The 26,639-nt window shown below is 41.0% G+C and overlaps 2 protein-coding genes across 2 annotated transcripts in view; one reads left to right on the top strand and one right to left on the bottom strand.

Annotated features, from left to right (window-relative positions):
* The window catches only part of MOB3B (MOB kinase activator 3B), a 201,967-nt gene extending 180,068 nt beyond the window's left edge, over positions 1–21,899 (bottom strand). Inside the window, exon 1 of the mRNA XM_015117393.3 lies at positions 21,643–21,899. The gene's annotated coding sequence lies outside the window, so the exon portion shown is untranslated. The remainder of the gene's footprint in view (positions 1–21,642) is intronic.
* IFNK (interferon kappa) lies at positions 16,412–17,043 on the top strand. Its single transcript, NM_001194294.1, is given in 1 exon segment — positions 16,412–17,043. A coding segment is annotated over 1 exon segment (624 nt). The 5' UTR covers position 16,412; the 3' UTR covers positions 17,037–17,043.
* Positions 21,900–26,639: the final 4,740 nt, after the last annotated feature.

Genomic DNA, 26,639 nt, shown 5'->3' with positions numbered 1-26,639 from the left:
ATAAATCATAACAAGATCTAAACTGAAAAGGTTTTGTAAAGTATCACATTAAAAAATGCAAGGATTGTTCACAGTCTTTTTCATCCATTAAGCCAGAAGCTTCTCCAGAAGCTGAGTCCCACGTGTAGGGACCATCCAAGAAGTCCTGGCAGGATTTGGAGAAGAGGGAAGAGGCAGTTTCCCTGGGAACATGGCTGAGGCACTTCTAGAAAAAATAAACTCATAGAAGGCCTACATCACCAAATGCAAGAAATTAAAACTATTTTGTTTTTCATTCTGAAGGTGATTTTTCTAAAACTAACTAAAATAAATTGAAGTATATTAAAATATTAACTCACACACAAAAAAACTAGGGAGATAAGGTGTCAGATACCCCTAATAAATGCAAGTGGGAAATCAAAAGGAGTCCCAGACAGGCAGGAGAAAAACTATGCTGAGTTTAAATTAAGTTTGTCCCCAGACAGCGATTTGTAGACAGAGAAACAACATTAATGTGTATGCTTAAAACAATACAGTAAATCACCCAGTCTAAATATTTGAAGAAAATAGGGCCCATTGAGGCTGTTTTCCAAGGTCAAACACTTCATTAGAATAGAACTACGGTCTCCTAAAATGCTAATCCTTCCACTACTCCTGGGAAAGAAAACAGCTCCAGTTCCAGTTGATCTGTCTGGAACAGCTGGAGAAAGTCAGGTATGGGAAAGAGCAAGACTGAGTGCTGTCGTCAGTTGGTGACGTCTGCTGTGGCATTATGGAAAGAATGATAATCCACATGCCACAGATCTGCCACTCTCCAGTGTACCCTGCCACAGTCTAAGTCTACAGAAAAGTCAGCAAAATTGTTGAGTAACTAATACAGATGTTTTCAGTTTTCTTAATGCTCATCATTCACATGTCATCCAGTAAAAATACATAAATACACACACACATTAAGAGATACTGTAACTTTCATAGTTCCAGTGCCAAGGCTTAGTATCAACACATATTTGCTATAGGAAGGAAGGGAGGAAGGAAGACAGGGAGAAAGTGGGAGGGAGAGAAGAGAAGGAGGGAAGGAAATTCCCCAAATACTTCAAGTTCCCCAAATTTAAAGAAGCATGAAATGAAATTATCAGCCCAACAAATTAATTAATTAGTCTATTTATTTATTTTTACTTGAGACGGAGTCTCACTCTGTTGCCCAGGCTTGAGGGCAGAGGTGCGACCTTGGCTTACTTCAACCTCCGCCTCCTGGGTTCAAGTGATCCTGCTACCTCAGCCTCCTGAGTAGCTGGAATTAGAGGCATGCACCACCATGCCTGGCTAATTTTTGTATTTTTAGTAGAGATGGGTTTTCACCATGTTGGCCAGGTTGGTCTTGAACTCCTGACACCTGCCTCGGCCTTCCAAAGTGCCAGGATTACAGGCGTGAGCCACCACGCCCGGCCTGTTTTTTTGTTTTTAGGGGTTTTTTTTGAGAGGAGTCTCACTCTGTCACCCAGGTTGGAGTGTAGTGGCACAATCTTGGCTGACTGCAACCTCCACCTCCTGGGTTCAAGCAATCCTCCTACTTCAGCCTCCTGAGTAGCTGAGATTACAGGCGTGCACCACCACCTCCAGCTAATTTTTTTATTTTTAGTAGAGACGGGGTTTCACCATGTTGCCCAGGCTGTTCTCGAAGTCTTGACCTCAGATGATCCACCCGCCTCGCTCTCCTAAAGCGCTGGGATTATAGGCGTGAGCTACGGCACCCAGCCTCCAACAAATTTATGTAACAGATTTTAGTAACACTATGTACTTAAATAATAACTTAACTTTCTGTTCAATGGATTTTAACACATCTTCTGCTCAATGGATTTGAACACATCTTTCTCCAGTTGTTCCAACTTTCAGCGACTCATTTGATTAAAATCAAGAAGCTTATGTGGTAATAGAAAAAGAGAGAGGGGGAAGACAAAAAAAATAAAGAGGACAAAAGGCATTTTACAATATAAAATATTTGAGTTTTTCATATTTCTCTTTTGTTTAAAATCAGAGAAAACACTGAAATTATGATGTGATCATTGTTGCTGCTTACATTACCTAACCAAGAGTAACTATGCAATCTTCCAGTCGGTAATCCTCCCTCTATTCCATCTGAATTTGGATATTGGATTTCTTTTCTATCATTGTCTTCTTTGTATGTGCTATTTAGATCAGTGATACACAAAGTATGTTCCCCAAAATGTTAATTCCTCAGGATATTAGTAAGTGTGATTTTTTAAAAGTATGTAGTCCAATAAGTTTGTTATATTATAGGTTAGACAAGTTTAACAGGTGCCTTGCTACAAGATACTGGAGGTTTTTCACATACTAACATATGCTGCAAGTCTAAATACATATGCTGTTCTAAATTTCTTTAGCTACAAAATCTTTCCTTCGTGGAGCTTTTAGCCAAAATAGTGTTTCATGGAACCAATGTTGAGCAAATGGATTTGAATACTGCTTCACCTCAAGCTGCTGTATTGAAAAATCACTCCATTCTCTCTTTTAATCACATGATGCTCTGGTGCTACCCACAGCCTGTCTCTGCACCAGGATCCACCAAGTTCACACAGTGGGGGTTAGGAGATACTCCCTGAAGTCTACTGCAGAGACCTCGGCAGGTCCCTGGCTCTTGCCTCTTCTCACAGGGGCAGTAGTGCCTTTTCCTCCTTTAGCCACAGAAGTCAGAAATGAATTCCAGCCACACCCTGGGATCATATTTGCCAGGTCCCGTAAGTCAGGTCAAGTGGCAGGGACTCATAAACAGTTTCCAGCAGCTAAACTGACCGCATGGAGAGGGAAAGAATCTCACTCTCCACAGGCAGAAGAAGGGACCCAAGTGTGTTTAACTCATTTTGTCAGAAGCCAGGAATTTTTAAAACTCTTTCTCGAAAAAGCTGTTTTTGAGAGGTTAAGGTTGTGATGTCATTAGGTAAAACATTTTCATCTGTATTTGACAAAAAAAAAAAAAAAGAAAGAAAGAAAGAAAGAAAAACATGAGACACTCAGAACCCTTTATTTTATACTTAAATAACAGTTTAATAGAAAATCAGGCAGCCTTTAGTTCGGTGTGAACTTTGCCAGGTTATGTAACTTTTTGCAGCCTTGGTTCTTCAGCCATAAAATGGGGATAAAAATATCCATCCTGCAGCATTCTGTCAGTGATAAAAGTGAAATAATGCATTCACTGGTAACACTGTGCTCAACGCATGGTTCATGCCCAGTGTAGCATCAGCTGCGGATGGTACTGAAGGATCTACATGTTGGCTCCTGTGAGAAACAAGCTCCATGGGTTCTGCTTTTCAAAGAAAGCAAATGACAGTACCATCCTACAAAAGAGTTTTCTTCCAAGGAAAGGATGCTTTAAAAAAAAAAAAAAAAAAAGCAAATTCATCATTTATCTTCTTATTTATGTAAACTTGAAAAAAAATTTAAATCCTTCATTTCAGTAGTACGTCTTGTACTCTTTCAGAAAAGAAATCACTAGAAAGCTGCCTATGGCTGACAACTCCAATTCTCTCCAGAAGGATTTTTTTTTCAATCTCTCTTGGGCATCTATAATGTGCCCCATTATGCCAGTCCAACCCCCTGATCTAGCTTACACCAGCCTCAATGCATTTTGATTTCTAGATTGCTTTTCCAAATAGACCAAAGACAGGCTAACTGTTCACCAAACTATTCCATCTCCTTCCTGGGCACCTGACTACATTTCCTGGCATCCCTCACACTTAGCTGTGGCCATGTGACTAAGTTCCAGCCAATGGAATGGGACTGACAGTGTTGTGTGTCCCTCTAAGCCTAACCATATTACCTTCCCATGCACACTCCTCCATGCTCCTGCCCCTTTGCTCCAGCCTGACAAAGATAAGCCCTGCAAGCCTGATAAAGGAAGCCGCATGGAAGATGGCAGGGCCACAAGAGGGAAAGGGTCTATGTTCCTGACAACTCTTATAGAGACCCAACTACAGCTCAAGTACCCTGGTTTTGAGCTGGGTACACATGAAGAATGCTTCTATCATGTTTAGGCCATCCTATAATTTTGGATGTTTTTTACAGTAGCTGGTGTCTGAAGCATCTGGAAGTCCTGAGATTTTTGCAGAACATTATGAGTTTATAAAAATAATAAATCGAATTATTGTGTGCCAAGTCACAGACCCAGGCACTAGCTCATAAAATAACTAAATAATCTAAAACTTAAGGTATCATTATAAACTAGGTTCTACTCTAAGTAAACCATCAGATATGCCAAAAGTTTAATAAAAATATTGCTAAAGGTTGAATTTTCTTTTTTTTTTTTTTTGAGACGGAGTCTCACTCTGTCACCCAGGCTGGAGTGCAGTGGCCGGATCTCAGCTCACTGCAAGCTCCGCCTCCCGGGTTCACGCCATTCTCCTGCCTCAGCCTCCCGAGTAGCTGGGACTACAGGCGCCCGCCACCTCGCCCGGCTAGTTTTTTGTACTTTTTAGTAGAGACGGGGTTTCACCGTGTTAGCCAGGATGGTCTCCATCTCCCGACCTCGTGATCCGCCCGTCTCGGCCTCCCAAAGTGCTGGGATTACAGGCTTGAGCCACCGCGCCCGGCCTAAAGGTTGAATTTTCTATGTTTCAACCTTAAAGTATAGAAAATTCATTTCATTTATTTAGTTTTTCTGTGACACAAGAAAGGCTAGCATTGCTTGACTCTAGTAGCAGGGACATCTTGATTCACCCTATTAAACACTACTGTTTCATGGGGGTATAGTTTGTGTAGGAGCATTAGTGCAGATAGACATTTCTGAGTTTTTGTTTTCAAATCAAATTAGAATTGGCATTGTCAGCTCTAGGTTCTCATCTATATTTAGTAAATAATAGATTGGGATCACTTTCTTAACTTCATAATTATATGATTATATTCCATTATGATTTGACTGTAGTTATCCATGGTTTAAATCAATCATGAAAAACATTATTTTATCTAAATGTTATAATGTATAGGAATATGCATTTGTTCTGTGCACACACAGAAAAGTACATCAGGGGATACTCTAAGAAATTTAAGCCTCAGGCCAAACCTGGGAAATTCAAGCCTCAACCTCAACCTAAGACCAATTAAGTAAATTATTTATATCATTGGCTAAAGTATAAGGGAGCTAACCTAGTTTAAGGCCATCCAGTTAAAGATCAAATGCCAAATAAGATTATTTACTGATTACCAAAAAACTATCATGTTAATTCAGTAAAGATCTCATAATCAAATATATTATCAATGGTACTTCTGGAAAACTGCCTTTGGTGATCATAGATATTAACCTCAACCCAAATACATCCTAAGTAACATACTAACAACATGCCTCATACCAGTCTTATTCTTTCCATCTCTACTGCTCCCACCTTAATCTAGGTCACAACTCTCACCAGGCCTACTGAAATATCTGCCCTCAACCTGGCCTCCTTGTTTCTACTCTAGCCCCTTCTCCAAATTGTTCCCCTACAAGGCCCCGAAAGGGATCTCCTTCAAGCACACATCATATCATACCACTGTCTTGTTTGAAACGCTTTCATATGTTTTAACTGGTCTTAGAATAAAATTGGAACTCCATCATGGCCTGCTGTGCCTGCCAGTCCCAACCTATCCTAGTACCAACCTCTCTATTCCCTTCACTCCAGCCCAACTAATCTCCTTTGTATCCCTTAAATATCCTGAGCTCTGCCCATCAGGGCCTGTGAACTTGCTGTTCCCTCCGTCCAAAATGCTCCCTTCCAGCTTTGTGCACAGCTGACTGCTCTTCACCCTTCAGGTCTTTACTCATCCATCACCTCCCCTAGTTACCTTCTTGCCCTGTTTATTTGCTTTATAGCACTTATAAAGCCCTGTAATTTTATTGTTATTGTTTGAAGACTTGGACACACTATGAGGACATGAAGTTCCCCCATTTTTTTTACTACCTGTGTCAGGCATCATCTCCTTGGAGATGAAAGGATGGATAAAGAGATGGATGGATGGATGGAGGGATGGATGGATGGATGGATGGATGGACAGACGGATGGGTGGGTGGATGGATGGAATAAACATGTAGTAGATACTTTCAGAATTATTTGACCCAACAACTGGAACCATCCATGAGAAACCATATTATCACATTTAGCAATGAGTGATTCTGGCAGGGATATATATAGGGCAATCCCAATTTCTCCTTAAGTACATCTCTCCTGGGAATATAAAGAAGCTTTAACTCTGGGACCATTCATATGGCTCTTTCCACACAGTGAGTTCTACTCTTAAAGGAAAAAAACTCAATTATGCAAGATTAGTAATTTCAAGAGGATATCCCAGTATTTAATTAGCTATAATATTTGAAGACATAAGGCTATCCTGGTTTTTAATTTTAAAACATCCAATTTATGAAGAAGCTCTTTCAGAGAAAATAAAGTCAACTCAATGCAGAATAAGACCACAAGCTCAAACAAACAAACAAACAAACAAAACACAACAACAACAAAAAAGACCACAAGTTGCTTCCTTAGATTCCTATATCTGGAACTATTCCTTTAGAGGACATAGAGCAAATCAAACCTCTGACAGTGTGGAAATCCAGCACGCACTTCATTCTTGTTTATGACACTGGGTCAATCTGACAGAATAGTTTTGTTTTCCCAGTTCTGACTAAATTAAAGAGAGTTGTGTCTACAGATTATTTTTCCAGAAGTTCCTCTGTATATATAATAGGAAATGCAGGATCAGATCTAGGCAAGGGCTCTTTAAATGTCAGGGCAGTCTTTCCACATTGAACACCCCTGAGAATGCCAACATGTGTGACCACGCTTTTCCCCACTTTGAGCCATGATGAAGAAATGCTATCCCAAGCCAGCAGAGCAGCTGAAGTCCTTTCTGTAGCTCAACATGAGAAAAACCAACAACCTCTACAGAATGTCTGCCGAGGAACTGCATGCCTGTTGGCAAGGAGACAGCAGCCTACACGGAGGGAGGTTGTAAGAATTAGCCCTTCCATGCATGTGCTAGTGGTAACTCCTGTAAAGAAGTTACTAGGGTCTTTGCTCAGGACATCTCACGGTGCTCCCTCTTTGAAGGCCCACAGGAGAAATTCCTCCTAGAACTCAGTACCAAGAAAAGCTTTGCTTCTCCTGAAGACTTGGTTTTGTTGTTGCTTCATTTGGCCTTTTGGATACTATAAATACTTTAACAGATTATATTATCTCTTTCCTTGTAGGAAGTCCTGAGATTTGCAACCCTCTATACTATTGACACTGGACATTATGGCATGCGTTCTTACATTTGAACTGTGCCCCTGACTTCATCTTGCTTTTTCACTCTTGTTTTCCCTCAGTTCTGATTTCTTTAACTAATCTTTGTTCTCCTGTATCATATAAATGGTTTCAAATTGTTCTGAGAATGAAAATGGCTATTAGTGCATAGATACACACAGTGGACTTTAACCCAAACCCTTTATGACCCTAGTCCTCTAAAAAGACAATGTGGCCTCAGACAGATGTGGTTTTGAATCCTGATTCTGTGGATTTCTAGCTCTGTGTTGTTGGTTAAGTTGCTCTATAGTTCCCAGTTTCCATTTCCTCCTCTTTAAACTGGAGCTAGTATCATGTACATTGTATAGTAACTGGGAATTAAAGAGAATGTATTTAGAGCATTGGTACTTAATAATTGTTAAATTAAAATTATTCTTTATTATTATTAATAGCTATATAGATTGTTACCAAAGAATACTTAAAGACAACATCTGGCTTATCATGTTGACAGGCTTATAAGAACTAACACTATCTATTCATATACCACATTTCTGTCTAACAAAGACCTATGGTTAAACACTTCCACACTAGCTCAATGTCTCCAAGCCATTCTTTACAACAGGCTAGATTTATTGCAAGATCCTCTCCCCATTAAGGCTCCCTGTACCATATCCCCTGTCATGGATTGAACTGTGTCTCCCCAAAAAATATACTTAAGTTCTAACCCCCAATACCTATAATGTGGCCTTCTTTGGAAACAAAAGTCTTTGCAAATGTAATCAAATTAAGAAGATGTCATACTGGATTAGGGTAGGTACTAAGTGTAACAAGTAGTATGCTGATAAGAAGGCCATTAAAGGGCCACATGAAGGGACACACAGATGCATGAAGAATGTCATGTAACTATGGAGGCAGAGATGATGCATCTAGAAACCAAAGAACACTAAGGACTATCAGCAAGTACCAGAAGCTAGAAGAGGCAAGGAAGGATTCTTGTTTAGAGGCTATGGCAGGAGCATTATCCTGATGGCACTCTGATTTTGGACTTCCAGACTCTAGGACTATGAGAGAATAAATTTTCATTGTTCTAAGCCACCTAGGTTATGGTGATTTGTTTTAGCAACCCTGGGAAATGAATTCATCCCCATACTCCTACAGCGCAAGTGGCAGAAGTAAAGAAACCAGGCGAACTTGCAGTCCAAGTGGTGACTGCCAAGAACTCCACACATGCATGCCTGGCAGTGAGATGTATTTCAGGGGAGGCATATACTAAAATAGCCCAAAGGGTTTGACTGTAGACTTCAATGAGTTAATTCTTCTTTCTGAGCTTAAAGAATCACATCAACAGGAGGGCATTAGGTCTAGATCAACATTGGCAAATAAAGCTTAACTAAGAATAGCTGGATTATAGTGTTATGATGAGAATTCTGTGGAGTCATCTGGGCAAAGATGCAGAGACAAAAAAAAACAAAAACAAAAAACAGAATATTCCATCCTCATTCTCCTTATGCCTGTGACCATCCTCTTCAGTTTCCTCTTCTGCTGCCTACTGTAACATAGCATATTCTTAGGGTTCTGACACAGACCCACTTCATTCCATTCCCTATATATTGTCTCTGGACAGACCCACTGATTCTTATAGTCTTATTACTTACAGCTTCTGTGGATACCTTCAAATCTATCTCTCCTGCCAGCATCAGTCTTCTGCTCTAGTTTAAGCCATATATCCAACTGCTGGATAGACATCTCCACTTAGCTATCTCAGACAATTCAAAGCAACTTGTCTATAACAGAACTCACCAGTTGCTCCCCTAAGCCTGCTCCTCCTCCCATAGGCTATCTCTCAGTTGGTGGCACAACCATATACCTAGCTAGAAAACTGAGTTTCTCCCTAGTCTGTTTCCTCCTTCTCACCCCTGCCTCCCATTCCAAATCAATTTCCAAAACTTGCCAACCTTACCTTCTAAGTAATTATCATCTTGATACCTGCTATCACTCTCCTAGTTCAAACTCTCATCAACTCTTGCCTTTTAAGATTAAGAGTAGGTATCACTGCCTCCAGGAACCTCTGCAAGGGACTATATTTGTCTTGTTTGCCCTTGTATTCTTGGAATTTAGCATTGTGTCTAGCACTGTAGGCAACAGATGATGATGATAATTATCATTTATTATCATCTATATACTAGGTACTTTCTCAGCACTTTACATCTCCACAATCACACTTTGAAATAGGTACTCTTATTAGCCTTGCTTACAGATAAAGCACAGAATGCTTAAGCAACTTGCTCAAAGTTACACGGTTCTATCAAGAAGTAGAATTGACTGGGCACGGTGGCTCACACCTGTAATCCCAGCACTTTGGGAGGCCAAGGCGGGTGGATTACCTGAGGTCAGGAGTTCCAGACCAGCCTGGCCAACATGGTGAAACCCAGTCTCTACTAAAAATACAAAAATTAGCCGGGCGTGGTGGCACACGCCTGTAATTCCAGCTACTCGGGAGGCTGAGGCAGGAGAATTGCTTGAGCCCGGGAGACGGAGGTTGCAGTGAGCAGAGTTCATGCCACTGCACTACAGCCTGGCTGACAGAGCAAGATTCTGTCTCAGAAAACAAAACAAAACAAAACAAAAAAAAAGAGGTAGAATTACTGAACTGATCTGATATTCAATTTAGATTAGAATATACTCATAAGATAAAATAATGAAATGCATACCTATTCATTCAGTAAATATTTATCGAATGTATGCTGTGTGCTAAACACCAGGGATAAAATGGAAAACAAAGAAAACAAGTAAGTGAGTATATAAATAACTTAATTTCAGACATTGGAAAAACTCTAGCATCTCTCAGGAAACCCATTCCAAGCTTCTCAGGTTACCTGGGAGGAGGGAGGCTGGCAGGAAGAAAAGAGACCGCTCCCCCCTTACTCCACCCCCTTGCTCTAGAAGATTATTCCCAGATACCACCCCCAACCTCAGGCATTGTTAAGACACTTAAGAAATCCTTAAATTTGCAGCATGTGAATCCTCTGCCAGGCTAAGTAAGGCCAACTTAAATTTTTCTATCATAATACCTTTCTTTGTTCTTCAGAAATGTCAAGAAACCTTATGACCACATGCAAGCTGACAGTAATTAAAAGAACACACTGTCTTCATCTCTACAAAGCCAACTCCTTTTAAAGACAAGAGGACATTTCTGTCCATCATCCACTGCACTCTCATCATTTCTTCCCAACTATTATCTAGCATAATAGATATCCACTATTGGACATGGTCTAGGAAAAAATCCACATATATTCACTGAGTAAAGAGGATTATTCTGGTAGGTAACATCCATCTTTCATGCCTGCCATCTGAAATTCTTATTAACACCCTCAGAAGCAAAAGCCCCATTCGGGCTCAAAAGGACCCAGGGAAATCAACACTGAAATGAGGATGGGGCTGGAGGCTGTTTTGGTAATCCTAAAACAGAGAGTAGGTTTTACTGATGGTGCACATTTACTTACTGAAATCCTTATTCCACCACGCTACATTTCTTTTTATCAGGGATTCTTTTCTAACAGCTCAAATTATTCCTGGGCGGGAAGTTACTATATGCATAATCTTCAGCTGGGCTGGAAAAGACAACTGGATATTAGTTTGTCCAAAAAGCCCCTCTAAGGTTGATACAATTAAACGACAGCTACAGGGAGCATCATGTACAAAAAAGCGGCAAAAGGGGGTGGTGGAGAGGAATGGACTTAGAACTTCTTGCAGTTTTGCCTATACAGATTATAACTCAATCAGATTTGAGAACTATAAGGAGTCACACGGCAGTTTTTGATTAAACAAACATTTACTGTGTAAGAGGTGCCATGGATACAAAACTAAGAAAGACACGTTTTTCTTCTGGAGGGGAAGAAATATGAATCACCCAAGCAATACAAAACTGTGTGATATCACTAGAGGAGAGGTACAAAACTGCTCATGATCTAACCAGCCTTGGGGAGTCCCAAGGAGAATGCACCAGAAGTAGTACAGGACATTAAATGGACACCTAAGTTGCCATCTACCACTCTGTAAATGCCTCAATTTTCCCCGATGTCTGACTTTGTCCTCCCCATATCCCTACACAAAAAAAAAACTAAACCATCAAATAACTTTACTGTCATTAAGACATGGCTTCATTATCATCATTCGGTTACCCAACAAATAATTATTAAGAACCTACTATGGGCCAGGTGCTGTGATAGCCTGGCTCTCTCACAGGCCAGGTCTGGTGAGCAATTTATCCTGGACCTCATATCCATAAAGGGCTGATAATATAGATTTTTAACATCATCTCCAAATGATATCCTATATACAGTCACAAAGATATACTTCTAGGATTCAACCTCAAAGCATATCACAATTTTTATAATCCTGTATTGTCAATATAAAAAATATATATACAAGTCCTCCTACTGCCACCCATGGATATGATCCAGGTCTCTCCTATTCCCTATGGTCATTTAAGAGAAAGCAAACGAGCCAGTTGTTATACCTTCCCTCATAGAACTTATTGCTTAGTAGAGAGAAAGGTATCAAACAAGGACACACACCAAACTGATAACTGTAGTTGCCGCAGGGGAGGAGAGGAGGATGACAGGAGGCCGAGCTGTTAGGCAAAGCTTTCACTTGCCCTGAGGTGTTTGAATTTTTACCATATGCACATATTCACAGTATTCCCTGTATAGTCATTATCAGTTTCTCTATCAAGGATCATCATTAAGAGAAGAGCCAAGAAAGGCCTGGCTCCAAATGAGGCTGACCACAATGCTGAGGCAGTGAGAATGAGTGAAACATCAAGTTGCCAGAGGTGACTGGGTTCGTCTGAGGATAAAATAGCTGCACAAAACATTGTGGTGACCATCCTCTGCGTGTCCCATGGGAAGTACTGCTAGGCCTGGACACAAGGCTTCCCTTTCCTGGGCTCTCTACTGGGCTCAACTGCCTAATGGCCCTACAAATGGAACAATGTACATTCAAGGATTGAGTAATACGGATGATCAATGTGTTACTCTTGCCCTGATTCAAAACTTGTCTTTTCATGGAGAGCAATAAATCTTATCAGCAGGTGCCAAATGCCCCTCAACTGAATCACAGCTATATTGTCTAGACTGAAATGTCTCATCTCCATTTTGTCAAATTCTGCCTTGTCCATTACAGTTAACCTCATAATCCACATAGATACCACACAATTCCATAAGCAACAGAGCAGCCCCTGCTAACCAGCCCTCCCTCTGAGGAAAGCCTGAACATGTATAAATGATCTCAAGTCATGCCAGGGAAATAAGAACAGATATCATGGAAACCATGTTAGCATGTCAGTGCATGCCTGCTGATGACAAATTGAGCAGTTATGCCAGACAAATTTAGGAGTCAAAATGTTTCCTTACACTGTCATTGTTTTCAATTTTCTGATTATATTTTTGAGATACATTCAATACCTCTGGTATTTACAGAACAGAACAGAGGTATAACCAGTGACTGATCATTCAATAATGCTTCTAATCAGAGTGATTATATGTGAGTGTACAAGTGTGTGTATGTTTGTGTGTGTCCGTATTATTTTGTTTTAGTATGACGGGTGACCTTTTTGCCATGTATACTTGTTAGGGTTATGTGCACATGTAAAGCCAGCATAGAGAAATGCAATCAAATGCAACTCTGCAGGAGGAGGAAAAGTAGCAGAGGAATGACTTTCTGCAGGGGATGTCATGTCTGAGCTCTGCTCTGAGAGGTCAATGGGAGCTTGCACGGTGGATAGGGTTGCCAGATAAAATAAAGACACCTAGTTAAATCTGAATTTCAGAAAAACAATGAATGACTTTTTAGTAGGTATGTCCCAAATGTTGCATGAGTGTTCTATATTTTTATTTGCGAAGACAGGCAATCCTAATGATGGGAGAGGGACAGATGTGTATGCCAACCATCTTTCCTTGTCATGAATATTGTCAACATCAGCATCTACTAACGTTACAGAACATGGGGAATGGAGTCCATGCTCTTGGGAAATCCTAAGAATTACTCTTCCTGCCTAAAACACTCAGAACATGCCTGCTTCTTCAACCACAGGCTCCTTGAGATCATGCACTACAACTTCTTCCTCCTTCTTCAGGACCTACGCCAGTTGCCGAAATGTTGTAAACATAAAAGTACATTTTTAGATAAATGAGAATATAATATGGAATTATAGTAAAGTTAGGAAATTTGGGGTGAGAGGGCTAAAGATGACAAAACTGTGCATGGCCGAAAATACAGGTAACTTCAAGACGACTGACAATAGCCAAATGTGCAGTCATCTCCAACACCTATGAGCAGAACTTACCACAGTAACAGAACTGAACAATCTTTTAGCTTGATTAGTATCACTGAACTGTCTCAAACTAGTGAAATGTATACTAAGCACAATGGGCAATTTCAGGGAAGTGGGGGAATGCACTAAATTGGGAGACCCACAGTTATACAAGTATCTATTTTTTAAAACCCATGCTTAAGGAGGCCAAGGCATTGTAAAAGCAAAATGGGGAACAAGTAGTTCTAATTGGAACAGTTCAAGAAGTTTTAGGTAGAGAAGTTATATGAGGTATGTAAAAAGCTATGGCCCTCAGAGAGGCTTTGCACTTTATAGAATCTGTATGTGTGTGTGTGTATGTGTGTGTGTGTGTAATTATAAGTATATATACATGCATAAACATGGCTGCAACAATAGTATATTCCCACATACTGTATGTTATTCATATCAACTGATTGGAACTGAGCCTTAGGGAGAATCCACATTTTCTTTTAAAATACTCTGGAGTAGAAATGTTTAAACAAATAAAGTAGCATTGATTGCATTTCAGATGTATAATAATTTTTCCTTTTTTAATGTATCTTCTTTTAAAAACAGCCTTCTCTTATTAAATAAGAAATGCTTGGCCGGGTACAGTGGCTCACGCCTGTAATCCCAACACTTTGGGAGGCTGAGGCAGTCGGATCACGAGGTCAGGAGCTCGAGACCGTCTTGGCCAACATGGTGAAACTCCATCTCTACTAAAATACAAAAAATTAACCAGGCATAGTGACGCGTGCCTGCAATCCCAGTTACTTGGGAGGCTGAGGCAGGAGATTGTGCCACTGCACTCCAGCCTGGCGACAGAGCAAGACTCCGTCTCAAAAAAAAAAGAAAAAGAAAAAGAAATACTTGCTGACCACAGAAAACTTTAAAAAATCCAGGTAAATAAAAATATAAAAATAAAAACCACCCATTATTCTTCCAGTTAGAGATAATGACTCAAAATTTTTGTATGTATATCAAGACTTTTTTTCTGTATATATATGCATATGTCTATATTTAACAAAAGTGGTATCAGCCTCTATATGCAAATATAAGCTTGTTTTATTAAGCTACAAAGTGTATCTATCCAAGTGACCAAATATATTCTCACACATAATTTTTAGTGCTTACATATATGTTTTCTACTGATGGCTTACTTAAGTATTTATTGCTGAACATTAAAATTGTTTTCCATTTTTTACTGTGACAAACTTCCTTACAGCTAAGTCTTTAAGGGCATCATCATTATTTCTGGGGAATCAATTCCTAGAGGAACAACTGCTGAGTCAAATACTATATACACTTTTAAGGCTTTTGATCCATATCACCACTTTCCTGTCTAGGAAGGTTGTGTCAATTTATAATGCTATATAAAAGGGCTTGTTTTCTTAATATTTTTCAAATTTGGTCACCCCAAGAAATCTGCCCATGAAATCAGAATTTATGTAGATAGAACATGTAGAATAATATATATAATTTATTTTTCACAGGAAATAGAAACCTTTCCCAAAAGCCAGGATTTTAAGAAATCCCACTTACCCACAATTAGCCTTTGGCGCAGTCAACTGATTTAGACAAGAACTTTTTAAGCCAACTTTTCAATGAAAGTCTGCCATGTTTGTGGAACTGTGGCTATTTGCCATTGTACAGTGACTTAATTGCAAATTAATGTATATCTTTTTTTTGTAAGAAGATATAATAAGCTACCTTTGTTTAATGACAACCCATTTTACTTTCCTGGAGAAAAGAATCCATTTGCTTTAACCATAATCAGAGGAAGGTTATTTGGTCAAACAAAGTAAAAACTATAAACAATAGATAGCCATCATTACCACAGTAACATTGGTCCAGCTAGGAATTCACTTAGCTAAATGGGTGACCTCCTACTCACATACCTTCTCAGTGCACAACAAACACAGGAGCAAACAAAAGCTTTTACAGAATCCAGAGCCACCAGGCAAGAAGAAATGATACTACAAGAGAGAAGTTAATGAGGCAGAAAGATATTCTCAAATATAAAACCCCCTCCAGGACTTTTAAGGAAGGTATCAGAGGCATAGGGAAGGCTAAGTCAAGGATGAATTTAACTGAAGAAAAGGATATTTAGAGATTATCAATATTTTCTAATGCAACAGAAAACCAAGCCAGCTTAGTCTTCTACTTAGTGAGTGCCATGCTAAATCGACCAACTCTATTCTTCATCTTTTTGGGGATCCAGAAAAATCAAAAAAAGAAAATATCCAAATATAGAAGCTTAATTTAACAAAATCGGAAAAACCTAAACTATATTGTGTTCTGGTGACCTAGCAATCAAATAATCACAGTCATTCGGTCAATGTCTATGATTAACTCAATTTGACAGGATGTTTGGCTATAGCGCCAGGTACAAAAAATATATTTTCATGAAGGATCACTCCCTCTTATGTAATAGATTTGGGTGAGTGAGTGAGTGCATGGACTCAGCTTTTGGCTTTCTGAAATCAGTCTTGTTATGATGATTCCTTAGTGCTGGGATAGATCATCCAGGCATTCAAGGTAACACGATGGTAATACTTTGCTCATTTTTCAGAAAAAAACAAAACAAAACAAAACAGGTATCACTTCCAAAGTCAGCATAGTCACCCAAAGTGAAAAAGAAAAAAAAAAAAAAAAAGCCTTGGAGGCAAAGGAAAGGAGCCGCAACCTTCGTAACTGTAAAATGACGAATGAGAAAACTCCTCCTGCTGAAGATATTCAGGTATATAAAGGCACGTGAAGGAGTACTTAAAACATCATTGTCAAATCCACATCTTCTGGATTTTTTTTAGCTTGAAACAAACAAACAAAAAAAAATGAGCACCATACCCAACATGATTCAAAAGTGTCTGTGGCTTGAGTTCCTTATGGGTACGTTCATTGCTGGCACCCTATCCCTGGACTGTAACTTACTGAATGTTCACCTGAGAAGAGTCACCTGGCAAAATCTGAGACTTCTGAGTAGTATGAGCAATTCATTTCCTGTAGAATGTCTACGAGAAAACATAGCTTTCGAGTTGCCCCAAGAATTTCTACAATACACCCAGCATATGAAGAGGGACATCAAGAAGGCCTTCTATGAAATGTCCCTACAGACCTTCAACATCTTCAGCCAACACACCTTCAAATCTGGGAAAGAGAGACACGTCAAACAAATCCAAATAGGACTTGATCAGCAAGCAGAGTACCTGAACCAATGCTTGGAGGAAGACAAGAATGAAAATGAAGACATGAAAGAAATGAAAGAAAATGAGATGAAACCCTCAGAAGCCAGGGTCCCCCAGCTGAGTAACCTCGAACTGAGGAGATATTTCAACAGGATAGACAATTTCCTGAAAGAAAAGAAATACAGTGACTGTGCCTGGGAGATTGTCCGAGTAGAAATCAGAAGATGTTTGTACTACTTTTACAAATTCACAGCTCTATTCAGGAGGAAATAAGGTATATTTTTGGAATTAAGATTTCTTTTCCCTCCAAAATCTCTTTCTCCTTCGCCTCCTCCATCTTCTTTTTAAGGGTTATTGTGCTATCCTGTAAGCCTGTCCTCAGATGGATTGGTAGTCTCGGAACATCAGGGATATTCACCTTTCTAAGGAGAGGTAATGACAACCATCCTCTGGGTGACCAAGAGTCTCCTTAGAAAGTCTTTAAGACAGGTTTAAAGGAATAAGATTCCCTCTCCATCATCTTCTATTCTCTCTTCCTCTTTTCTTGGGTCATTTTGAAAGAGCTTTGCTATACCACCTGTGAGCTTCACCAAGACAATGGCTAGAGAATAGAGAGCAGAGCATGTTGCAAAATGATAACATTTCAATGACTTAACTGTTTTGCTGCCAACATTGTTTATCCTATGAAAACTCAGCACATTTAAAGAGCTTATACATGCTCCCTAGAGTCAATACCCTTGTATTTTTCCCCTCCTGCTCAGGGGAAAAAGGTTGACATTTCTGGCCCATTTCCTTCTCAGCTTGGTTTGTTTGAATTGATGCCGTTTGTAGAATGGTATTTCATTACTTTAAGAGTGAAGATCCATAGTGAAATTGGATGGATGGTTGACTTAGATGACCATTAAGGTCTCATTTAACCTTTGAGATGCTGTGATTCTAATGTAGCACACTCTTAATTCCTGATGTATATTGTTTGATTCCTACATCTAAAGGCATGGAAAACGCTGTGGAAAAGTATAGTACAGTATCTGTCTTTTATTGTTTTTCATGTGCCTGAAATAAAATGTCCAGAATCATAATATGGAACAATTTTACATTAGATGTTCCTAGTTAAAAGACTACATTCTGTGAGTTAATTCAACTAGCTATTCCAATAATACATAATACTTTAATATCTTTTATCTTTTTATCTTTTTAAAAGTTACTTTGAAGTCAGATTACCTAGATTATTTACTTTTCTAGTATGGCCCTTCAGCTATATTAATTCACCACCTGGCTGACATGGATTTTCTCTTCCTCTCTCGCCTCTACCCCATTTCAGAATCATCTACTTTCAAGCAAGAATTAACAGAGATTGTGGCTATGCAAATGCACAAAAAAAGGGTGAAATGTACCTGCAATGTACCTGGTTCTGCCCTTGGAAGTAATTTCCTGCTCATGCCATTAAGAACATGCTGCCAAACTGTTCAGATTCAAGATTATTCCAAGTGCAGGGCTCAAATGTTATAGCCAAAGAAAATCTTATAATAAAAGTGAGGTAAATTTCAGCCAAGAAGTTAGAAGAAATGTTTAAAACAACAATAACAAATTGTGGATCATGGCATATGCAGGCTATCAGTAGAAGGATCAGACAATAAAATGAGTTAGTGCAAACCATTTAGTAAAAATAACTATCAGCAGAGTTGTTCCAAATTAAAAATAGTACTACAAGCTTGTTACGGAGTTAGGACATGCAAGCTACTAAGCATAAAATATATACTTGCTATTTTTCATGAATTTCTCTAATAAAGCCTTTGCCTGTTCTCTCTAATAGCTTTACTGGAATGATATCAATTACTTTAGTCATTTATGGTTGCAGTTCTGCCAAGTGTTTGCTATCCAGAAGGAAAGAGAATGGCTGAGAAAGCTGAGCACTTCCAGTTAACACAGATTTTCTGATTGTGTGGTAGGGGTAGAAGTTAGAACACTATGCTTTTTTAAGAGCATATCTAATCAAAAGAAAAAGGATAACATCTCCACTGGAAAAAAGGCAAGGGCACAAACTGACATCACAAAGGAAGAAATACTACAGACAATATGAAAAATGTTTAATCTAACTTCATTTTTAAATGCAAAATAAGACGACAAGACACTCCCATCAGTATGACAGAAATGAAGGAGAATGACAACATAAAATGCGAGTGAGGTGTAAGGTATAGGACACAGGAGCCTTTGTGCATTACTGGGAAGAAAGTAAACTGGGACATGTTTTCTACAGGGAAATATGGCACTCTTCAATATCCTAAAGAATGCATCAGTCCCTGGGACCTAGGTATCACGTCTTCAGAAATTTATTCCAAGGAAACAGATAGATAAGATTGTTCACTGGAACCTTGTTTATAATATCTACCCCTTTAATATTCATTTTTACCTATCAGTATTTTCTATTTTTCCTATAATGATTTTTGGGGGGATTTTTAATTCTAAAAGAAACGGTACAAGCTTAACTTCCATTATAATTACCCTGTTTTCCTTAGTGGGTAGGCCAAGACAAGAAATGCTCTTTTACCTTGTTACTGATACCTTTGGGTACTTCTTGAGTAACTATGGTCTTTTTTGTTGCTTCTGGGTTGCTGCTCCTAAATTTCAAAGGAATCTTTCCTTGGGGTTCATTTTCATAATGAAATGTTTGTAAAGTGCCTTTCAGTACTTCAAAGATGGTGCTGTTTATCTCTTACTGGTTCCACCGTTGGGAAGGTAAAGAGATATAATATCCAGAAATCACTATAGAAAGTGCTCTATGTGTCACATTCCTGGCTTAGCAGTCTCACTTCTGTTTTGTTAAATGGAAACTCAAAAGTCCTGTTGAGTTGGCAAAGGGAAAACTCTCGGAACTAAACAGAGCCAAGCTTCCGGTATCCACTGAAAATGTCTGAGTGGGTACATGGATCATAATGTTCCTAAGAAGCCTCCTTCTTCCCCTGGGTTGAGGAGGAATCAAAAGTGTAATCGAGCTTCCTTGGAAGAGGGACTGACTGGGGATCCCACAGGAAAAGCTGGCAACAGCAGGTCAACTGCAAGGCTATGGGGAGGTATAGGTTGCAACAGGTGCAGTCCCAGTCAGCCTCCCCTCAGAGGCAAGACAACTTGCTGGGCACCATCTGGGGACCCTGCCTTCTCAGAGTAGCTACTTTGCTTTTGCCCCAGTTCTTTAATCAATAATCCACACTAAGAATGAACACAATGCATAAGCATCTAACTTGTGCAGGGAAACAGGGGCGCCTGCAACCCAGCAAGCGCACCCACAGGGTACTCAGGGCCATCCTAAGCCACTTGTTCGCGGGAACGTGGAAGAGGAACTGTGCTCTGGCCGTATCTGCGCTGCGTCCTCTGAGTCCTCTTTTTCTACAATGCAGAAAGGGGACTTGAGATTTAAACTTGGAGCGGTACTCAAAGCCAGAACTCCACGTTCATTCCGGAGTGAACCACCACACCACTATTTCCAGGCAACGTCAGGAGGCTTCCTCGTTATTTGCATCTCCGTTCTCTCTTGGGCGACTAGCCTGCCCTCCCGCCCTTGGAAACTTGTGGACTCGAGAATCTCAGCTTTCCGCCTATCAAAGGTGCCCCGATCCCCTCCCACTGCCCTAGCAGCAGCCCAGCCCCAACGCCTTTGGCTAGAGATTGAAATCCTCTGGAACCAACCACGGGACACTTTGGATTGGGGCGGAACACGATTCCACTGTCTCGAAAGCAGCACCTTCTCGGATTTGCGCCCTTTGCGGCGCGCCTGGGTTGAGATCTGAGAAATGCGCCCTGGGCCACAGGCAGCAGCGGAGGCGGGGAAGGAACAACTTTCCCTCCGCCCTCTAACCACAAGGGCGGGGTGGGGCGGCCTCGCTGGGGTCGGGCTCCTCCGCTTCCCCAGCTGGGATCCCCTGCCGGAGCTGGCATGGGGGCCGGGGAGGAGGACCAGAGGGGCTTCCTTCTCTCCCCAAGCCCTGCCAGATGTTGGAAAGGCAAACAATAGGCGAAACGCGGAGAAACAAAAGGCCATTCGCCACGATCTCAGTCGGCTGCGTCGCTAGGTCCCTGCGGGGAGGGTTAGGGGAAAGGGTCAGGAAAGAGGGCGAGGGGGAATCCGAGAGATTTAGGGTCTCTGGTACTTGTCAGGCGCCAGAGGTCTGCGCTTTACCCTCCCAGCAGGGGTCTGAAGGTGGGAAGGGGCAATCAAAGAAAAGTGGAAGGGTTTTCACCTTCTTCCCCAGTTCAGGGAAAGGGAGGGCTGGGATTCCAGATGTTTGACAGTTGTTGGCCCCAAAGTTAAGAGCGATTTGTATGGCCTTTACACGCTCCCCACCTCCATGAGGCATTGTCAGCCCCGGGGGCGACCTGGCTTACAGCGTGGAGTTCCCCGACGCTGCCCCAAGCCGAGACTCCTCCCTCAGGATCAGGACGCCCAAGCGTTGTCCCCCAGCCCGGGAGCACTTTTGTAAAAGTTTGTCTTCCCGCCACCCACAGCCCAACACGCACCCTGCATGCGTCCGCGCCTGGGGATGGGCTCGGAGACTTGCACCCCGAAAGAAGGACGATCTTATTGATTTATATCTTTTCAAATCAAGGCCACGGATCCCGGGGTGGAAAGTGGGCGACCCTAGTTCCTGCCGGGAAGTGCACACAAGGAGCCGGCCAGAAGCCCAGGCGCCGGCAGGGGTCTGAAGCAGACTCCAGCCCCGGAAGCCCGCGGCCGGCCGGCAGCGGGCCGGTCGGCCGCCTCCCGCACCTTCTTGCACACGCGCTCAGGTGCGCCCCGCACCTCGCCGCCCGCCTGGGTGAGGTCGGGGGCGAACAGCCACCGGGCTGCGCCGCCTCCCCTCGCTTGGAGCGGGTTCTTACTCACCGTGGGGTTTTACCTCCAGCCCAGGGCCCGGTCGGTTTCCTTCGCCGGGTCAGCTGCAGCCAGAGCGAGAGGAAAATGGTGAGCTCGGGGCAGGTGGGGCGTCGCTTCCCAATCCACTCAAGGGACTCTGCGGCCGGTGCGCGCGGTCCCAGCGAGCCAACCGGCGGACAGGCGAGAGCCTGGCTCCAGAGGCAGCCGCCGCCGCTCCGGAGCAGCCCCCACATGCACCCAGCGCGCCGCGCAGCCGGCCGGGGCTCGACCGTCTCGCGGGGACGCCGAGCGGGGACCCCTGGCGGCCGCCTGCGGAATGGCAGCTCCGTGGGGAGAAAAGTCGTCTTTGGGATCATCTTCCCTCCGGAAAGAGATGGGACATGACCAGTCCTAAGGGGGCTTCCAGCCTTGCAGAAAAGACACTGACTCTCGGGCCAGGGCAGTGAAGAAGGTGTCAGATCAGAAAGGATGATCTGTGGGTCTACCACGGCCACTTTCAAGGCACCTAGAGAGGGGGAAACGGTTTGCCTTCCCCAGAATTTTCTGATTGTTGAAAGATACCACGAACTGCCTGACACAGAGCAGAGCATCAATCATTGGAAAATACTCGGATTTTAGCGGATTTACTAGAACACACTGGGAGTTATGGATGAACATAGATTTTAAAGTCCAACCCACAGCCCGCCACTCTCTACTTGTGTGGTCTTGGTCTGTCTACAACCTTAAAGCCTCGGTATTCTCCTCCGTAAATTGGCGGGGAGCAATATCACCCTTGCAGGGTGATGGTTACGGGTAAACTACATTTAAAACGTCTTTATAGTTCATAGTAACAGTAATCAAATATGAGCTTCCTGCCTTCTGCAGAAAAAGAATTGGGTCTTTCACATTTTTCTATTCCCCATATGATCACATCTTAGTGCATATTGGTTGAAGTGTACCAAATGACGAAGTACTGCATTTTACCATTCTTACTACACACTTCAAAGCGGTGTGGAAATACATTAAGTAGAAATTAAGATATATGGAGAAAACATCCCTCCTCCAAAAGAGGTTTCTGCAACTAACTACGAAGTGAGAACTTCTAAAATCACTTAAATCTTTTGCAATATCAAGTCATCTCAGATATTTTAAGAAACATTTAATAAATAGTCATGACTTAGTGATATCAACCCTGGATTAAATGACTCTAATTCTGTGTCATTTGTGTAATGTAAAGATATCGATTGTGAATATAAGACTCGAATATGAGAAAACTGCCAGATACAAAAACTTAGCCCCTAAGCAATATTTCTGTTCATCACCGAGGAATCTCATTTCCAAACTGCCCCAGTTTTTAAGAGGATGAACATCAGAGTCAGACAGACCCATAGTAGCTGAGTCTAACCTTTCTGAAGCTCTGTTACCTCATCTTATAAAATAAGGATAATACAGGTATTCAATGAAGGAATACATACAACATGCTTAGGGTAACACCTGTCACATGGTAAGTGCTCCAGCGTCACCACCTGTCATTCTTTCCAGCATACTTCTCACCCCACACACATGTAGCCCCTCCCTCATGAGCTCAAGGGCCCCCATCACGTGTTATACTCATACACGCACAAGTTTCAGTGTCCCTTAAGATGTTATCTTCTGCAAATTAGGAACAGAAAGAATATTTTCAGGTAGTTTGGAATAGAATAAATAACATTCACATTCTTTGCCCAAGTCAGTACAGATTAATTTCCGTCATTTCCAACTCACGCTGTATACATTTCCCACAAGAGGAAAGTCATGCTAGTCTTCAGTGGCGTTTGAAAAAAAAAGTTCCAAGAGGATTCTTTTGCCAAGCCACTTCATTACAGCTTCCCCTTAAAGGATACCAGAGGAGCACAGGGATATTGGAAAGATGTCGCCATAGCAACATTGTAATAGACAGATGACAATAGAGTAAAAGTGAAGAAAGCACATTTGCATAGTCATTAACAAACTTGGACCTACAGTCATATTGCTCTGGGCAGCAGTGCTCAGAGTTCAAGGGCTACTCAAAGTAAATTTGGCAAGAGGCTATTTCTGTTTATTTTGGCTAAGTCTGACTACCCAGTTCATTGTGCTCGTGTGTGTGCTAATTGTAATTGTTGCAGGCAGTTCACTAACAAACAGCAGACATCCTCAAGAGTCCTTCCTTTCATCCTAAGCAATGTGAGTTCACAAATCTAAATGTGTACCTAATAAATCTTCAATAGTAAAGCATACTTCCTCCTTACCTGCTTCTGTTTTGTTTTCAAAACGTTAAATAGTCACAGGTATAGAGAAATTGCCTCAATGCTTATGGGAACTTCTGTAATAACTTATGTTAATTAACTCTGGGTACTGAAAAGAAATAAATGTGCATGGCTTCCCCTAAGCACTGAGGTAATGGCAATTCAAATAATAGCAAGTTTATATATGTGATATATATAGATTTATAGATATATAAGAAGACATCATATATATATACATTTTAGAGATCATATCTATCTTTTAAGCAATTTCAAACCATACAAGAATCCATATATGATCTTAAGGCATAATTTCTGCTAGCATACTTCTCAGCATTTATAATGACACTAAATGTCTATAGTCATTTCCTCTGAAATGCACATTACATCAATCCCATTTTGTGAAAGTGGAATTAAGGCATAAAAAGGTCAGAGGTCGGGAGCTGGGAAGAATGTATGACAGTGTTCAAAGTTGTTTCAGTGACAGCTGAACAAGATAGTGTCATTTGGAATCATAATGGACAATTATCTTCTTTCTAGTCTATAGGAATAGAGTGAATGTTCTTTCCCAAGTTAAAAAAAAATTATTGAAAAGAGACTATACTCTTTCTTCCTGCTCTTAGACTGTGTTTTGTTTACAGTGACCCAGTGCTCCTTCATATCTCTCTATTAGATGGTATTTTTTTCTTATTTAAAAATATCCATGTGGTTGAGGCTGCAGTGAGCTATGATTGCACCACTGCACTCTAACCTGGGCAACAATGAGACCCCATCTCAAAAAAAAATAGTTTGTATCTTTAACAAGTGACCCTTCTTCTCAAGAGATGAGCCTGATGTTTCTGCTCTGGCTTAACGTTAACCAGGTGTGGTACACTTGTGATCTGCCTCAGTACTCTGAGTAATGGGGAGGAGTTCTCTCACTATGAAACAGGTCAACTTAGATATGATCCAAAAAGGGTTAGTTGCCAGGAGAACCAAAGTCTAAGGGAGTCACATCTACAAGCCCATAGCCTGGACTCCGACATTAATCCTACACTGAGACTTTAGCACCTTTCACAAATGGAAAAATCAGGCCACTGTGTGCTCAATGGGTTTGGAATGTTGTGCTTTCAAAGCAATTGATATAGAAAGGCATAGAAAGATCGAGAAGAGGCTAGTGAGTCTTGGATGCTTCGAACGTGATATAACGCCCCTTTCTCTTCTAAATAGTAAAATAATGAAGATCTCAAATAGACTTTCTCTCTTTGAGAAACACAGCTTTACTGCTTTTGCGATCAATGCCCTTGCCCTCACCAACAAATCAGTCATTAATTCCCAACGGCCTTGCACTGCAAATACAGAAAAAAAGGTTTTTGTATCTCCTTAGCTCTCTTTGAATGTCTGTGGGAAAGAAATGAAGGAAGTAAACTTTTCTACTGCCAGACTAAAGGTAGTTTTTGATAAACTTGGAACCTCTCCAAACCACCCCCTACCCTCCTGGCATAGAAAATAAACAAGATTTTTCCCTTTACATCATAATTAAGGCAAGAGACAAAAATGAAGGTATCACCCAACCTGATCTTCTTTAGCCTCTAGCTGTTCTACCTACACAGAACTATTTTCTCAAGATTCCAATTAGGTTTGATATACTGTTCAATATTAATTTCCTCTTAAGAAGCTACTTCGCCATTTGGAAAGCCCCTTGGGTTGAATAATTATTGAATTTCTAAATGGCCTCTGGCTAGCCTCAATTGCGTTAGTGTTTCATGTCCAGTAAGTAATATGAAAGAGGCTTGCCTTGGGTATTTAACAGCCCCTAATGATGCTTTTCAGAGGGAAAAAAAATCCTTCTGAAAAGATTTTTGGAAAAGTTTCAGTTAATTTTTTCCCAAGTCTTGTTGTCTAATGCTCAACAGAGTCTCTGTAGAAATGAATAGATAACTTCCTTCCTTCATTTTTCCCTTCCTTTTTTCTTTCTTTTATCCTGCCCTCTTCCCTCTTTCTTTCTTTCTCTTCTCTTCTTTGTTAAAGGATTTCTGACGGCTAGGTAACTCATCAAGGTTTCTATCCAGTGTCCCAGAAGAACAATTCTTCTTTTTAATAAAATGAATTACATTTTCATTCTCTTTCATTGTCTTTTTGTTTTCCTGTGTTCTTTTTGGTTTCTTTCAGCACACCATAAACGATGTTTTCATTTGAAATTGCTTCTCACTACTGCTCAGATGGTCAGCATGAGAAGTCAAAAGGAAAGCATATACACTAGTAAGAGAATCAGGGTGTGGAAAAGGGTCTCTAAGACCCCAACCCCCGAGAAGAAGATGGAGACCCAAACATGCCAGTCACCAGTTTGAGGCTCATAGCTTGTTAGTGTAGAGCCAGATTTTGTACTTGTAGTTTGAGGAGCACAGCTTGTTAGAATCCAGATCTCATGGCTTTTAATCCAGAAATATTTCTTGGTTTGGGAGTTGTTTTTCATTGTTGCTGTTGGCCAGTAATTATGGTACTCTGGTGAAAAGGCTGTTTTATAGGTCAGTTATTTGGAAAGGCCATTTTCTGTTTGTTTGTTACTGAATAGATGTGCTTGCCTTGTTCATTTGGCAATGCCCTGAGCTCCTCAATCTCTCAGTCCCTTCTTTTAGAAACGATGGTTTGCCTACAGGATGCCAGGTGCTTTTCTCAGGGCCTTGCTCCTGTTATATTTGATTTCTCTGTCAACCTTTTTACACTACTACATACACCCAGAGTGAGAGAAAAAAGGGAGAAGAGAAAGAAAGCAAAAGGAAACAA

This window comes from Macaca mulatta, chromosome 15, assembly GCF_049350105.2.
Source record: "Macaca mulatta isolate MMU2019108-1 chromosome 15, T2T-MMU8v2.0, whole genome shotgun sequence".
Taxonomy (NCBI): domain Eukaryota; kingdom Metazoa; phylum Chordata; class Mammalia; order Primates; family Cercopithecidae; genus Macaca; species Macaca mulatta.
Note: the sequence above shows the minus strand (reverse complement) of the source record. Positions and strands in the feature narration are given on the sequence as shown.